The 16,146-nt window shown below is 36.8% G+C and overlaps 2 protein-coding genes across 4 annotated transcripts in view; one reads left to right on the forward strand and one right to left on the reverse strand.

Annotated features, from left to right (window-relative positions):
* Positions 1-1,787, forward strand: part of LOC145992317 (kinesin-like protein KIF28) — an 81,855-nt gene extending 80,068 nt beyond the window's left edge. For all 3 annotated transcript variants that reach the window (XM_083128703.1, XM_083128700.1, XM_083128709.1), the window contains 2 exons: positions 1,168-1,247; positions 1,742-1,787. In XM_083128703.1, coding sequence (XP_082984829.1) covers positions 1,168-1,169 — 2 coding nt within the window. In that variant the 3' untranslated portion in view covers positions 1,170-1,247; positions 1,742-1,787. The remainder of the gene's footprint in view (positions 1-1,167; positions 1,248-1,741) is intronic.
* A 5,380-nt stretch (positions 1,788-7,167) lies between these two features.
* LOC145979646 (uncharacterized) lies at positions 7,168-7,755 on the reverse strand. The gene has a single exon (XM_083112612.1). It carries the CDS (start codon positions 7,753-7,755, stop codon positions 7,168-7,170), a length of 588 nt encoding a protein of 195 aa, XP_082968738.1.
* Positions 7,756-16,146: the final 8,391 nt, after the last annotated feature.

The raw sequence follows: 16,146 nt of genomic DNA on the forward strand, positions 1-16,146 counted from the left end.
ACCCTTGTAACATAGAGGAATGACAAAAGTTCATGATATATTTCGAAAAAACTGTGTATAATTTGTACAATTGTATTCTTTCTGATATGTAGTTGGTTTATTACTAATAACCATTCATACCAACACAAAATTAATTGTCCTATAATTACTACAGGGTGATTCTTATAGAACCGGCCCCTACAAAATGAACTGTAATATGAAATGTATCATACAGATATTAACGTAATTTATACATGACGTACCTTGGATACTGTGCTGTTGATTGTTCATTGTGATCAGAGCATGTGTTGAAAGTGTTGCCATTTTCAAGAAGGCATGCCCCCACCTGCATTTGCATATTCACTGTGACTCGCCACAGTGTTCTTTATGGATGTTCCTCATTTCAGCCGAAATGTTGTCCTTTAAAGCTTGTAACGTACGTGGTTTGTTTGCATACACCCAGTGGCGTGCCCAGGATTTTCGAAAGGGAGGGGTTAAGTACACTTTTTCTGGTAGTCAGCTCTCATTTTGCCATCTTTTCCTACCTTTGATGTTCTTTTTTTTTAGGAATACTGGACCAAAAGGGGGGGGGGTTATAACCCCCACCAACCCCCCCTTGGGCACGCCACTGCATACACCCTGTCCTTCAGTAAACCTGAAACATTCCCAAGTGATTGTAGAATGCTTAGATACACGTGAAAACATGGATACATGAAATAAAATACTTATGTACATAAAAACGCAAACAAGGTTTAATAAACTTTCAACATGTGTACAACATGGTGCCCGAGGAATCCGAAACTAACTCTATCTGATCAATAACAGACTGTTGAACACTTTGTTCTTCTTCCTTGGAGATATATGATTATACATAACATTATGCTCAATCACAACAAAACCTCCCCAAAAAAAATCTGGACTGGTAGGGTGCCTTTGGTGCCTGGACACTGCAAACACATTTGTATGTGTACCACTATGTCCTTTAACCTTGCAGCATAACTGTTGCCACCTGTCAGATCATCTGCACACCATTCGACTCAGCACAGCCCATGGATTATTATGTTGTAATTGTGAGCTTTTACATGCATCAGCTACAGCATTATTAGCAAATTCATCAGGCCTGTTCTATAAGACTCACCCTGTATATTAACTATTTTACTAGAAATATAAATCTCTCCTTGCAGGAAGAAGACCCATTCCAAGAGTCTGTAAATACTGAAGTGATAATCGGTTCTGTGCAAGTGTTTCTCCAGCCTTTAGCATATATGGTAATTACTTTTGTATATTATTATATTATATTGAACTTATCAATCAGTCTAAAATGGCATTTGAATTTTTCAATATATTATTCAATAATTTTACTTCTCTCATAGAAATTACAAATTTACATAACTTTCTGATTTTTCCTATATGTGAAACAGTCCTGCATAAAATATCCCAGCCAATGTTTCAAATGAGACTGTTTTTCAAAATATTTTCTTGTCTTCTTTTTATTATGATAATATAAATATGAATGACTTTAAAAACATTAATTTGAGAAGAATCAGAATTCTACAACTGGTAATGAACAAGACTATATTTAATTTTTACAAGAATAAATATGTTCAATGTACATGAAAGTTAATTTAGTATATTTTTCTCAATGTAATTAATAATGATTGGCAAATAAGTACACTATCTTAAAAAATTCAAGATGAAACATTTATGTACTATAAAACATTGCTCACGTTTAATCTCAACCGATGCTAACTTTCTTACATAGGTGGAAATGCGAGAACAATTGCAAATAACAAATCTTAAAGGACAAGAAGTAGGCATTATGAATGTAAGTATTCTTATATATGCCATGAATGTATACATTTACTTCTACATCATAATAATCCTATTGAAAGTAAATTGGATTGTCACAACTGTGCACTTGACAGTACATAAAAGATAAATAGGATAATCTTTCTTTTTCTCTCATATATTGATATAGAATAAATTAAACAATTTATTTTTATTCAATATATATGTAACAATAACTTATTGATTGTGTATAACACACAATATTTTACTTGTTTGTATCATCAGACACAATGTAGTAGAAATATGATTGAATTGAATTGGTGTTTTAAGTCCACTTTATGCACAGTAAGGCTAATGGGACTGGACCTACAGTTTAAAGTGGGTTCCGGACCACTATGTGCTTCCACCGGGTATTTAACCCAGAGTAGGAAATATGCATATACAAGTAAGTGTTTTTCTTCCTTCTCCATTTCATCTGATGATACAGGCGAGAAGTTTATGAAAAGTTACCTGATATAAAGTAATGAATGTGTTACTTATAAATGCATAGTGAATAATATTTTCCAGCACAAAATTTATGACTGTTCCTTGTGTTACATTAAATTTGTTGACTATACATACTGATTCCAAAGCCAATCTTTATTTTATCTGATGGCAATGATAATAGCAAATGTGTCTTTCATAACTATCCTAAATACTTACTACATGATAGAAAATAATATCACTGCAATTTTCCAATACAATAGTTTTCCTGTAAAAGAGTATTATAATATTCATACAAATGAGTGCACAATAGTTTTTAAATATATCCTTTTTGGCACACAATTTAACCTTGGAATTTACCATGTTAGCATTTTTAACATCTCTCGTAAAAATGTGTATCTATCTGATCCATGAATAGTGCATATGGGAAACGATGCAACAATATTTCCTGTTAGTAAATTAATGCTGTTACCTATTCTAGACCTTTATTTTCATTTGGACAGTAATTTCTTATTTACTGAAACAAACAATATTACAGTATTGCAGAAGCTAAGAATAACATCTATACATTGAGGTTATGGTGGAACCCCGATTTTACGTTCGCAGATTTTACATTTTTGTATATTGTACATTCATTCTTCATGGTTTAAATGGAGGAAAATAAATTAAATTATTTTCCTGGGTTTTACATTTTCCAGCATTTTAAGTTGTTTTTTTTTTCACCTTGTTCACCTGAAAAACGTAAAAATTAGGTTCCATTGTAATTTTGGATTGTACATTGCAGATCGAGGTGCTTCCATGCGATGCGAATGGCCGAGTTTTTAGTGAAAGTGAAGAGCGATTTGTTGATGCTCCAGAGCAGCTCGTTGGCAGGGATGTCCATTTCCTCTTCAAGATTATCAGCTGCCGTGGACTACCAAATAAATATTATGTAAGATATCAATTAAAGTGTGTGGCTTTTGCTGATAGAAATGTAATTTTTACATTCAATAGCATTGTTTTTTTGTGTTTTTTTTAAGAATTTCCAATAAAACAATTGATTGTATATGTATAATCACTTTTGCAATATTCCAAATGTTTCTGATGTCATTAAACTCTGTTCCAAACTGGATTCCCATTAAAAATTGTGCAGTCCATGTTATGAGCACCTTTTTCTTCATGATCCAAATGCAAATTTTATGAGCTTCCTTGATAGTGTAGTGGCTAAAGCAGTTGTCTTTCAATCAGTGTCCCAGGTTTAGCCCTGATGGAGGCACACTACACACTGGTTTGGATTCTACTTTAATATTGTATGTTCTGTATCAACGAACCTTTTAGAAAAATGTATACTTTATGTGAATTTTAAAATTTCACATGTAGATTTTCTTTTGAATGATGTGATTGATTTTGTTTATTTTACTTTGGTTGTCTGCCACTTAGCTAATCGCGAAGTTCAGAATGAGTGATATGATACGATGAAGGGACACTCACAAAGAACAGTGTTGTCCAGGCCAGGATTCGAACCTGGGACTCCTGGCATCGTAACATATTGAACTAGCCAATCTACTGCAAGGTTCGGCTTTTTTAAAAGTATTTTGAAACTTCTCTTTAGTGGTTAATATATTGTGAATGGAAAATTATAAATTAAAATTAGAAACCATACAGGCTAGAAGTGAAAAATGGGGCTTATATTTCTTTTTTGAGTGAAAATGGGGTTCCATATAACCATTCAGTCCTCTAACAAACTGCTAGAATCTTCAATTCTATAAATTACAGCTGACACTCTTAGCAGTGTGTTATGATGTCAAGTGCCTCATGTTTGAATCCCAGCTTGAGTATGGATCCTCTTTGTGAATGTCCCTTCATCAATTTCATCATATTGTCCAAAGACCCAATATTTGGGGGATCGTTGATATGCTTATGACAGCCTTCAGCCACTTGCTTGCTAAGAGAGAGGAACGTTGTAAGAAAAAGCGGGTAGTCGGCACTCAAACTGCAAGGGGACTAGTCCCGTGAAATAAGAACACACTGACATATATTTAAAAACACTACCTTTGACTGAACAGGCAGGGTGAGGAAGGACATAAGGAATGTTCGTTTACCTGTAGTTCTGCTGCAATCTCTTCTCCGCTGGTCCTCGTTGCAATGTAGCCCTATTCTGTAATAAAACGGACGAGGGAGCAACTCCAATATCATAGACCGATATTCTAAACAATAAACTTTAACTTCCCGATCGTTTGTTTGCTCCTTTTCCTAAACTTACGATAACTGTGGAGCTCTCACGTGATAACTGGATTGAATGTAAACTGAAAGCAACTAGAAACTAACTTATTCTAAACAATAAACTTTAACTTCCCGATCGTTTGTTTGCTCCTTTTCCTAAACTTACGATAACTGTGGAGCTCTCACGTGATAACTGGATTGAATGTAAACTGAAAGCAACTAGAAACTAAGTTCTTTTGTAACTACTTCATCTGACGGAAAACGGAAGACAACTAAGAAAGAGAATTTCTTTCGTGACCTATTTAAATAAAATTCGAACTATCGGCCGTCAAGACGGTTGACTTGATGGCGTCCTTTGGCAACGGCGAATCTGAGGAAAAGCGCTGATTTCCTGATTTTCATACTGTGTCGGCCTAATGCAATGTCAGCGGTTGTTTTCCAATTTTGATGAAGGTCGCTGTCGTAATTAGCTTTTAACAAGCTCTCTTTCAACGCTTCAGCTGGACCCTTTTTATAACACGATTAGCTTATTTATTTATGATGCCCGGGTCCTAGGTTCGACTCACGCCTGCGGCGTGCTACGATATCATCACTCATCCTCGTCATCACAATTACCCAACAGTGGCAGAAAGCTAAATAACAAAAAATCAATTCAAATCTGAAAAGAACAAGATGCTTTTTAAACATTTTTCAACGTAGGTGTTATAGTTTTCAGAATTCTTTCTTCTGTAATGACTTTTTTGTATGTTTTGTAAGGAGGCATTGCTAAAATTAAAATGAACATACTCATTTCAGGATATTTACTGTAAATACCGAATATATTTGGATGAGGATGATACTCTTACCGAAAATGTTGGAAGATCAGTGAACCCAGATTTTAACCATGTAAAGAAATTCACATTTACTCTTGCTACACAACAGGTATGTATTAGTATTAAAATGCATTTTTTCAAAATTTTATAAAGCAGCTACCATATCACTTCTTGCATATAACAAACACTTTTTACACCAATGGTGACAAACGGTTGTCCATGAAAATGGAGGTGGAGAGGATCTAGTGAAGATGGAAACACTTGCTTACTTAACTCTGTTTAGTGTACTAGAATTGCTCTAAAATATAAATGCTCATAAGAAGAGCCAGCCTAGAAAGGGGCAACTTGGGCACTCAAACAAAGACCAATACCACACGTCAAATGAAAATAATTTTTGTGTGGGGTTTATTAAGAGGTTATAGGATACTATTGCTTCCAATTAAGCAACTAATTGATTTTTCTTGACTTCATTGATTGTTTTGACACTTAAAAATATTCAAAAAATACTGAAATCATATTCTAAAAACACACTACATAAAAATTGCATTAAAATATTTCAGTGACAAATATTTACTTTGCACTATTCGTTTAATTATAAACTGAAAATATGTTTAAAATTACTTACGTGAAATTTTGAAATTTCGTATTTCCATGCTGCACAATTTAATGGTTAAATCCTATTAATTTCAAAGACTATCTGTCTTCATTCACTAAGGGTACGGTGTCTGGAGCAGAGATGGTACCGCGTCACATGGAAATACGAAATTTCAAAATTTCACGTAATTACACACAAGTAAAACAGCAAGAACAAAAAATCAGCAAAACTCGGGCTGGCTTTGTAGCTCAGTTGGTTGAACAATGGCATGGTATGCCAAAGACAAGGGTTTGAGTCCTGGTCGAGCATGCATTTTTTCACTGAAATTTTCACGTACTCAATGGTACATCAAAGCTCTGACTACTAAAAGATGATGAAATTCAAGGTCACTCCAATAGACATTCATATCCTCACATTATATCTAGTTTGTTCAGGAAAAAGCACTTTACAAAAATGCAACTTTACAGCAGGCAGTTCATTATTTATTCTTTCAATAATAAACATTACAGACATGATATACGTAGGTACATGTCGGATCATCACTGTTTAGAATCTTTACACATGCCCAATATAAAATTATACATATCATATTTTCTTTAATTGATTGAGTGTACCTTAGATGAAAGCAACAAAAATCGCATATTGTGACTGAAGTACTGTTTCTTGAACATCCTAGATATTTTACATCCCTAATGAAAATTATAGTTATCTAAATATACCATAGTACTCGTGGACAAAATTAAGAGAACGAACACAGAATGGCGATGTGTGTGAAAAGTAGCAGAGGGAATGCAACGACATTCGGCATGAATACACATAAGTATACAACAACCTACACCACCATATGACAATGCAGGTACGCTGGCATGGGCGTCGACAATGAGCATCACACCATAAGTGTCCAAATATAGAGGTCGTAGAACACAACTGATATGGCATTAGTAGGGCGTGTGGTCACCCCACACAGGTCGCACAACGATGTCCCATGCTGGTCGCGAGACCGTTGAGGATACCCTGTGACAATGGCATTCACTCCTGCACCAAAGCATTCCTTAGCTCTTGGATGGTTCGGGGAGGTGGTTGATGATGCGCAATGGCCCTGCCAAGAGGCATACTCTATTGGGTTCAGGTCAGGGGACCTGGCTAGCCAAACCATATGCCAGATATCCTCAGTTTCCAGATATTCATCCACCAGATGGGCCCTATGTGGACGGGCATTGTCATCCATGGAGATGAATTGTGGATCAACAGCACACTAGAAAAGGCACACATAGGACTCCAGGATCTCCACCCTATACCTGTGACCACTCAAGGTGCCTCCATCAAACACATGGAGTGGTGTGTGGCCATCCAACATGATACCGCCCACACCATAACACCATTGCCGCTATAGCGGTCCCTTTCAATGATGTTTGAGGGCTGGTATCGGGTACCACGTTCTCTCCATATGAAGATGCGTTGAGAATCACTGTCCAAACAGAACCTGGACTCGTCACTAAAGAGAACATGGCCCCACTGGTCTTGGGTCCAGGGCTGATGTTCCTGGCACCACTCAAGGCATGCTCTCTTGTGGGCTGGGGTGAGCGGGACACACACGTCTAGCATACAGTCCCCTCCCATGAAGCCTTCAGGACACAGTTCATGGGAGAGTTGTGTAGCTGTGGCTCTTCTGTTGTGCCTCGCTGTCAGTGCCACATAATGGTCCTCGTTGGCTGCTGTGTCCCGTGGACTCCCTTGCCCAGGTCTTCTGCTTATGGATCCTGACTCCTGGAACTGCCTCCATAAATTACAGAAGATGCTGGGGGTCACATTGAACTCTCGGGACACCTGCGCTTGAGCCTGGCCTGCCTCCAATCTGCTCACTATTCTCCATCGCAATCTGTTGTGGGTACCCATTGAACCACACTGCGTATCAACTCACCAAGACTGCCTCAACACACGATACGTACACGCTGAACTGTTCGGATGCAATACGTGGTAGGTGGACCTGCAGCGCTATTTATGCCTACAGTGACCACAGCGCTGCCAGCACTGTCCCATTCGCCTACGTATGCACATCCGTCAATCGGTGTTCTCATTGGGGCACAATCTTTACACGTTTGGGTCGGTGATTCACCTGGAAAACGACATTATGTGTTAATTCTCTTAATTTTGTCCATGTGTATATTTTCTGCGTTGAAGTAAACTAATGGTCAATGTAGCCAATGCAATATCAATTATGTGAAAAAATTAAGTAAAACATGTAGTTTGTTGTATTCTAGCACAATGCATATTATGCCCATACATTGTTGTTAATTAAATATATATATATATATACACATGATTCCTGTGTTTCAGTTTGTAGAATATCTAAACCATGCCTCGGTATTAGTTCAATTAATGGGCAAACAGTTTGTTAGGAAGTCAGCCATTCCGAATCCTCAAGGACTTACTACAAGGGAGATGCTGAAGGAAGACAGAAGCATATTTTCAAAGTAAGTTAAAATGTCCAATATGTACATGTAATATCAAACATATTGAATCTATTTTCCTTTCAATATGTAAATTCTTGCTACTAATATGCTGGATGGCTTTTCGTATGAGATATATTTATCTAGCAAGACGATATATGCCTTAAGCTAACCTCAATAAGTCCTCTACATGTGATTTTAAAATATATGTAAGAAATATTTTGCACATGACACATTGGTTCCCAAACGTTCTCGTTTCACGGCACCCTTAGTGTTTCAAGATTTTTCCACTGTGCCCAAGTCTGAATGTAGGCCTATCTAGCACTTGCAATGCTCAGTTAGTGTGCTTAGGTTGCTTGCCTTAAGTCAGTGGTTGCCAAAGTGTGCACCGCAGCTGGCTTACAGGAGTGCTGCGAAATGTTCCAATATTTTCACTAAAATGACAGGATTGTTCCAAATATGTGCTTATTTAATACTTTTTACACATTAAATGTTTCTGAATTTGATATATGTGTTAATTTTTTTAACTTAATGTAAGCAAGCTAACATCACTAACAGAGCATTGCAAGTGTTGGATAGGCCTACATTCTGACTTGGGAACCACAGAAAAATCTTGAATCACTGAGGGTGCTGTGAAAAGAAAACGTTTTGGAACCCCTGCAAGTTAAACAATAAACACATGTTTCAAGTGTAAAAAGTACTAAAATCATGTGTAGACCAACAAGTAGTGTCATTTCAGTGAAAATATTGAAACATTTTGCAGCATTCCTGTAACCCCAGGGTTCCGTGGTGCACACTTTGGGAACCATTGACACAGCATAATTATCTTCACTTCCAAGATTTCAAACTTAATATTATGCTATGGAATAACGTGCAAAAAGTTGATATTGGTAATGTCACACTTCTGTGCATCACATCAGGCCAAATGCTTTCAGATAAAAATAAGAGCCAGGGTTGGTGTGGGGTATTGCTGGAAGTCATAACGCATCCTCTTTTGACCCAGTTCTCCAGAATGTGAAATGCAGGCAAAGATGGCAACTTATGATAGTGCTGCCTTTTAAAAACATATTTAAGCATTGCACTGAACATTATCTTTTGAAGTGGGAACATATTTCTTCTCAAAGGCATTGTTCATCATTGCTTATTACATTTTTCCAATGGCAGTAAGTGTAACTATATTACTTGAGCTTGCATTGAAAATATTAACAGAAAAACAGTTATTTACAAGGGTAGTTTGAATTAATAAATAAATAATAATAATATTTTTATTCAGCAGACAATGTTCAGCCTCTGCCACCTAACTGGTCCATATTTTATATCAAACAAACTGGTAATTTTTACTTTCACAGTGTACATATTAGCAGCTGGTATTTCCTTTTAATGTAGTGTGTGTAATAATACATTTACCAAATCTTATATATTTTTGAGTTAGTGCATAAAAAAATTCATAATTAACACCTGCAAGAATATATTAATACTTGTGTAAAGTTGTTACTTAGATTCAGTTTCTTGTAGCTGTACTGTAAATGTAATGGTGTACTCACATGCATCTTATAGTGGTATTTGTTGTTCTATTTTCAGAACTGCAAATCTGATGAATGGTTTCCAGTTAAATGGAAGAAGTGTGGATCCACAGAAGCAGGGAGTCATTGTGGAATTGCTCTTGATGAAGAAGTCTCAAGCGAGGTTGCAGCAGAAAATTGTAAGAACCTGTGGCAAAACTATTGTTCCTCTTCATTGTGATATTTTACAATTTCTTTCTGTTTGCTTCATTCCTCATTCTTTGATATTCAGTTGTCTAATACAACCTTCATACTGTTTATTTACTTATTTGACTGCATTCATATATCATAGTTATTATATTTTAAGATCAAATTTTGTTTTCCATGTGCATAAATTTACGAGGTATTATCCAGAATTTACAGTACTGGTGCTGCCATCTGGACAGCAGTTGTAGTAGGATGATGCAGTGATAGATGGGAGTACTAGCATGTCTTCGGAGTCTGTTCACAAAATGTCATGCATGTGGGTGAATGGATATCTAATGGATATCCTTTGGAGATTTGTGCCACATGGATAATAATAGATGATGATTTGATATATTTTTCAAAATCCACCTTTTAAATAGAACACCCTCACAATCTTCCCTGCCATTCTATGAATATTTTGATGTCAATTCTCATCTCTTTTTTTAAAGTGGATATTCAGAGACAGACATTTTTGCAACTCAAATTACACTGGAGAAACATTTTCTTCAAATTTGGACATGTACATTACCCTTTTCTTCTTCTTAGAAGCATTAACAACAAAGTTTCTTAAATATTTTCAAATTATTCAACATAATTGCATTTACATAACTTCCACTACTGCAAAATTGAAGTTAATTTTAATTTTCTTGAGAGAACAAATTAAATTTGAGAATGAAAAGGGGGGGGGCTTTTCTTTTGGTGCACTTAAAAAAAATATTATTTCTGATATTTCTTGGTAAATTCACTGATGCTCTATACAATATTTCTTTTCATAGATTCTGACATGCAGAGTACTTAGGCCTGTTTTAGACGAAAGCATTTCCTTTAAGGGCATGCGGGACAGTCTCTACCCGGCATTTCGCTCCGAGTCAGTATTGCCAACTTAGCTCTCTTGAAGCCAGATCTGGCTCTTTCGTGCACTCCTTTGCCTGTGAACTGGGACGCTATCCCCGTGCCTCACTATGATACCATCACTGGTTCCGGCCCACACAGACCAACTTTGATGATTATACATTTTGCACGTGACGTGATATTGTTATATTGGCTGCATCGCCCCATCCCCCCTCTTATATCCCCAGCTACTTTTTTTTATAGCACCGTTTTGACATGAAATGGGCATAATATTGTTGTCAGGGAATCCTTTATTTTCAATTTCGTACGAACATGAGATGGGTGATGCCGCATGATCTAGATGGTGAAAACTAAGAATAAATTGTTATCAATTTAGAGTTAACGGTAATAGCAGCACCCCACCCCTTTGACAACTAATATTACTCTAGAAAGCACTTCGTAAATCTAGCCCCTTAAAAGTCAGTTTTAATTCCATTTAAGGTGAAATTTAGCTCTGTTATATGCACCAGGTTTGGCAACACTGCCAGGAGGCAAGGAGAAATGCATTGGGCATATGGGAGTATTTTTTGATTTGTTATCTTGGGAATATCAAACTTCCGATGGAATAGAAAATGATATCAACGGGAAGAGGGCAATTTGAAGAAGTGATTGCCCAGCAGAAAAATCAAAACTCCCATTTGATTAGCCGTAACTTGATGTTGAAGTTGATTCTCCATAAGGAATACATGAGATTCCGAAAATTCTTATTATTCATATTTTTTACAGGTCGTTTCTAGCTTAATAATCAACTTTGAAAAACACATGGACCTGCAACATCTGGAGAAATTCATACTCTCTTGTTCTCCCATGTTTTTCAGCAGCATTGCCCATTCCGACTATATTCAAATAAATGCACACATGGTGCGTAACTGTATCTCCTCGCCTTAACATTTTCGCTAGCATAAATGCTATGTAAATGCTTCCAGCTTATAGCAGACAGTACTTTACATGGAAGCATTTCATGTAAAATTTCAATAAGCTTTTGCGATTACAATGTACTATAATATATACAGCACAGAAGGCACGTCGAGGCATGGTGAGTTCACATTGTTTACAATTGAAATAACTAAAATACTCTTCCATACGTGTACAGCATAGGCGCCGACTCCATGGGGTTTGAGGGGCTCGAGGCCCCCCCCCATTGTTAACGATGTGTAGGGCAGAACCCCCCAAATAATTTTGCTTAAGAGGATCTAATACACTTTAAATACACAATTGAAATGTTCTAGACCATCACTGCTAAACCGTCAACTTTGAGGGGGGGGGGCTATGACCAGAGACAGCAAAACACATGACTTATTACTATATACTAAGTATGTAATTATGAGTATTGTTAAAATGTTTACTAAAAAAAAGTTTCAAAAGACGATGTGCATGAACTAGGGTAGTGGATGGGACGTTTGGGCTACAAATGGCTTTCACATGACACTCAGAACGAAATCATTGATATATTAGGGAGATCTGTTTTGCACTCCGTGGTAGCAGATATTATTTTGCTATTATGGTTGATGAAACTTGTGATGTATCTATCCATGGACAATTAATATTCTGCATTCGAACTGTGAATAAAAATGTTGATATTTTTGAGGAATTCATGGGCTTTTATGAGATTCCCAACACTGAGGCCAAAACTTAAAAAGGGAGAGAGTGAGCCATTCATTCATTTATTTCAGTGATCAGAGCCCCCTCAATAATTTTGACAAGTCTGCACCCCTGGTGTACAGTAAACCCTCTAAAGCATGTACCGGTATTTGCACTTAAAACCATTTAATAGGAAACCTTATTCCTCTCAGTTGAATAGTTACAGTGTTTTAAAAAATGTGCAATTACATCTGCACTTGTGACCTAGAGGTCGCTTCTGATCCATTATACTACGATAAATGCTACGCAAATAGAGTCAGTTCTATCCTTGAGAAATGCCATAAGATCTCTCACTTTACACGGTAGCATTTTGGTCATGGCGTAAAAAGCTGTCCTTAAGCAAGTAGTGAAAGTTTATTTTGAGACTGAAATAAATTATAAATTAAGTTATGGAAGAAAGATGAATTGAGGATTCCACTTCGGTACACTTCCTCATATATTTTAATTGACTTCACTTTGTTACATTCAATATCATGAAAATACATTTGTTGTCTACATTCTGAGATAACGTATTTGTATTCTTCACATATATATTTCAGGATGCTGTTAAGAAATTACTTGAGAGAGCAGATTACATGGGTAAGGAACGAATTCCTACAAGTTTCGTGAAGTCTGTTCTAAATTCATCCTCTGCTGAGCATGCAGAAAAGATCATAGCCCTTCTCGAAGGTAAATAGGTAAATACTCACTTGTGTTATCTAGTAGAGTTGAAATAACTTATGTATGCAACAATACTTCCTGCCCCATAGGTGGTTAAGTATCTTTAGTTTATGGTATTGCCACTGGAGGTTCTAGGTTGAGTGCTATCTTAGGCTCACTTTAGATGGAAGCATTTCCTTTAACATTTTTGCTAGCATAATGTAAATGCTTCCAAAAATCATATAGCAGATAGTACTGTACACGAAAGCATTTTATGTAATATTTTGGTTAGTTTTTGCGATTACAATGTATAACATATATACACAACACAAAAGCCTCGTCGAATTACACCATCTATGGTAAGTTCCCGGTATTCACAATTGAAACAACTAAAATATTCTTCCATATGTGTACTGTTTACGTTATGAAGTATGTATTTAAGCAGTGCCATTGATTTTGAAATATGTAAAGAAACTCCAACTCTACAATTTGGTGCTGTGAGAAATGTTTCTTGCGAGGTAATAGGCACACTTTTGGCCAATTAGTTTAACCTTCACCTTTATTGTGCGTCTGAAAACAGGAACTGTTGGTACCAGGGGCATATATTCAGGGCTGTCTAAGCTATCTGCAAAGCCCAGTCTCAAGAGACTAAACTACAAGAAATAAAATCTGTCAGAAAATATGCATAAAATTGTTCATTTCAATAAGACCATAACCTGAGTTTTTTAAGAGTTGGAAACCTTGCCACATTTCTTTGAATTCGCAAGGCGATGCTCCCCTAGCTCCAGGGGGTGATGGGCGTAGCAGGAAAGTGCCCGTTGCTTTCAAACGTGACAGAGCTTCTCGTAAACAACTGCGTCAGTGTTGCGAACCCATTGTTCCCGGCTGAAATTCTACCAGAATGGGGAATTTTCAAGTGAAACTATTACAGAAAGGGGGCAAACTGTGGCAAATGATGGGAAAATTACCTTCTGAACTTATCAAAACAAAACAGATCAATGTTGCAAACTCATTGTTATCAGCATGCATTTTTCTCAGGAACGGAAGGGGATAGAGTGGCATGTGTCAGGGATTTTATCCTCTGCCAAGAACATCATTGAACACTTGCAGACAAGTTGGAAAAATGGTTGTAACCTTCAAAGAACCAGAGTGGGTACGATACATTGGTGAGGAGAAATCTGTTTGCTGATCAGCAATGGTGTATGAGTGGAGCTAAAAATAACCAAAATGACATAGACCACCAGTTCTAGTCGAGATTGCATCGAGGGATGTTCAAGGTCCCTTGGTGTGCAAAATTTATTACAACGAAAATCCTCTGTATAAAGTACCGAATGAATTCTATTTTTGTGAATGATGTGTGCTATGTTGTGTAGTGAACTGAGATGAGTGACATAATTAACAAACTATTTACTTGGCTTATGTATGTGGATAAGCTTCAAATTGTTGTTGATTTTTGCACAGATAGGCTAATTTGGATTGGACCTACGGTTTAAAGTAGGAACTGAACCACTATGTTCCTCCGCTGGCTATCAAACTAGTAACCTTTAGTTTCAAGGCGATGACATTACAAATACACCAAAGTGGGGTCCCAAACTTGAAATCGTGAAAATAAGTAACTTTAACCACCCTAAAAGAAAGTAAGAAATTTATTTCACAATGTGGGCCTCTTTCTTGAAAATTTTTAATCCTTTCCTAAACGTTTTTCTTTTAATGATGTAGTGTACATTTCAGTGGCGTATGCTGGTTCTAACGAGTGGGTAATCTCCGACCCTTGATCCTCAAACTCCAAAAGTTTCCGTGGAATTTATGTCAGGATCCATATTGGATTTAGGAATATTGTGTCGGTATGTTTGTCTTATTGCTACGACCACAATCAATTAATTCTCGTTATTGCAGTTTAATATACGTGTAGAATTTCAAATAATAAAACAAGACAGTATTATAAAGCTATAAAAAAACAACCTGTGAAATATAAAATGAAAGACGTGCACTAGTGAAATACAAACCCGCAATATTAATTTAAGTGCAAAATTCAGCTTACTCCAGGACCCGATTATTTGTGCTGTACCACATCCAAAGCACGCTGTTTGTCCAGTTGCACGTCAATACGTGTCTGTGCGAAAGATTGCAGCTTAACAAAGGAAGTTATGTGACTTTTGGATTTTTCATGTTTGGCACAAGCGTTGCAAAGATTACAGTATCCGCCACGCGTCCATACATTCTTTTCAGCCCCGAAAAGAAAGCACGGCCAACAAAAAAAGCAAAGCTTATTAACACTTATACTTCCTGTCAACCATGGTGTTTTGTCATAATTTGCTTGCGAAAATGCCTCACATATTCCCGATTTTTGTCTTTGTGTGTAGAAATAAGTTCAAGCGATGACACTAGACTATCTGTATTAACAATTTGCAACTTCTCCTGAAAAGATCTTGTTCCAAAAGGTTTCGCCAGCAAATCTTGTATCACATCCATTACCCTTTAACGCAGCACTATCACGACAAACACTAACACCTAAATAAATAATAAACACGAAGCACAGCACGAAGCCAACGACTACACGCATTCAGTTTCACGCGCCAAACTTCTGTTGTTGTGTTCCTGGCTCAGAATGAAATTCCCTATGAATGATAAAAAAAATTCATTTCCGAGCTCCAAATGACAGGTTTTAAAAGTTCGAATCATTGCAGGCCAGAGCCAGAATTTTATTTCGGGATGGGGATCATCCCTTATTAGCAGCCGCCACATAAAGTTGAAACAGTGGGGTTAGAAGTCCTGAAGATGAATCTCAGATTATTACAACGTATTATGCAAGGTGTTTAATCCTGCTAATGAAGTAAAATTAATTACCACTATACACTTTTTAAATTAGATATTTGTAGGATTTCGGGGAGGGGGGTTTTAGCCCCCCGAGTCCTCCA

The sequence above is a fragment of the Lepisma saccharinum genome, chromosome 1 (assembly GCF_977018435.1).
Source record: "Lepisma saccharinum chromosome 1, izLepSacc3.1, whole genome shotgun sequence".
Lineage (NCBI taxonomy): Eukaryota > Metazoa > Arthropoda > Insecta > Zygentoma > Lepismatidae > Lepisma > Lepisma saccharinum.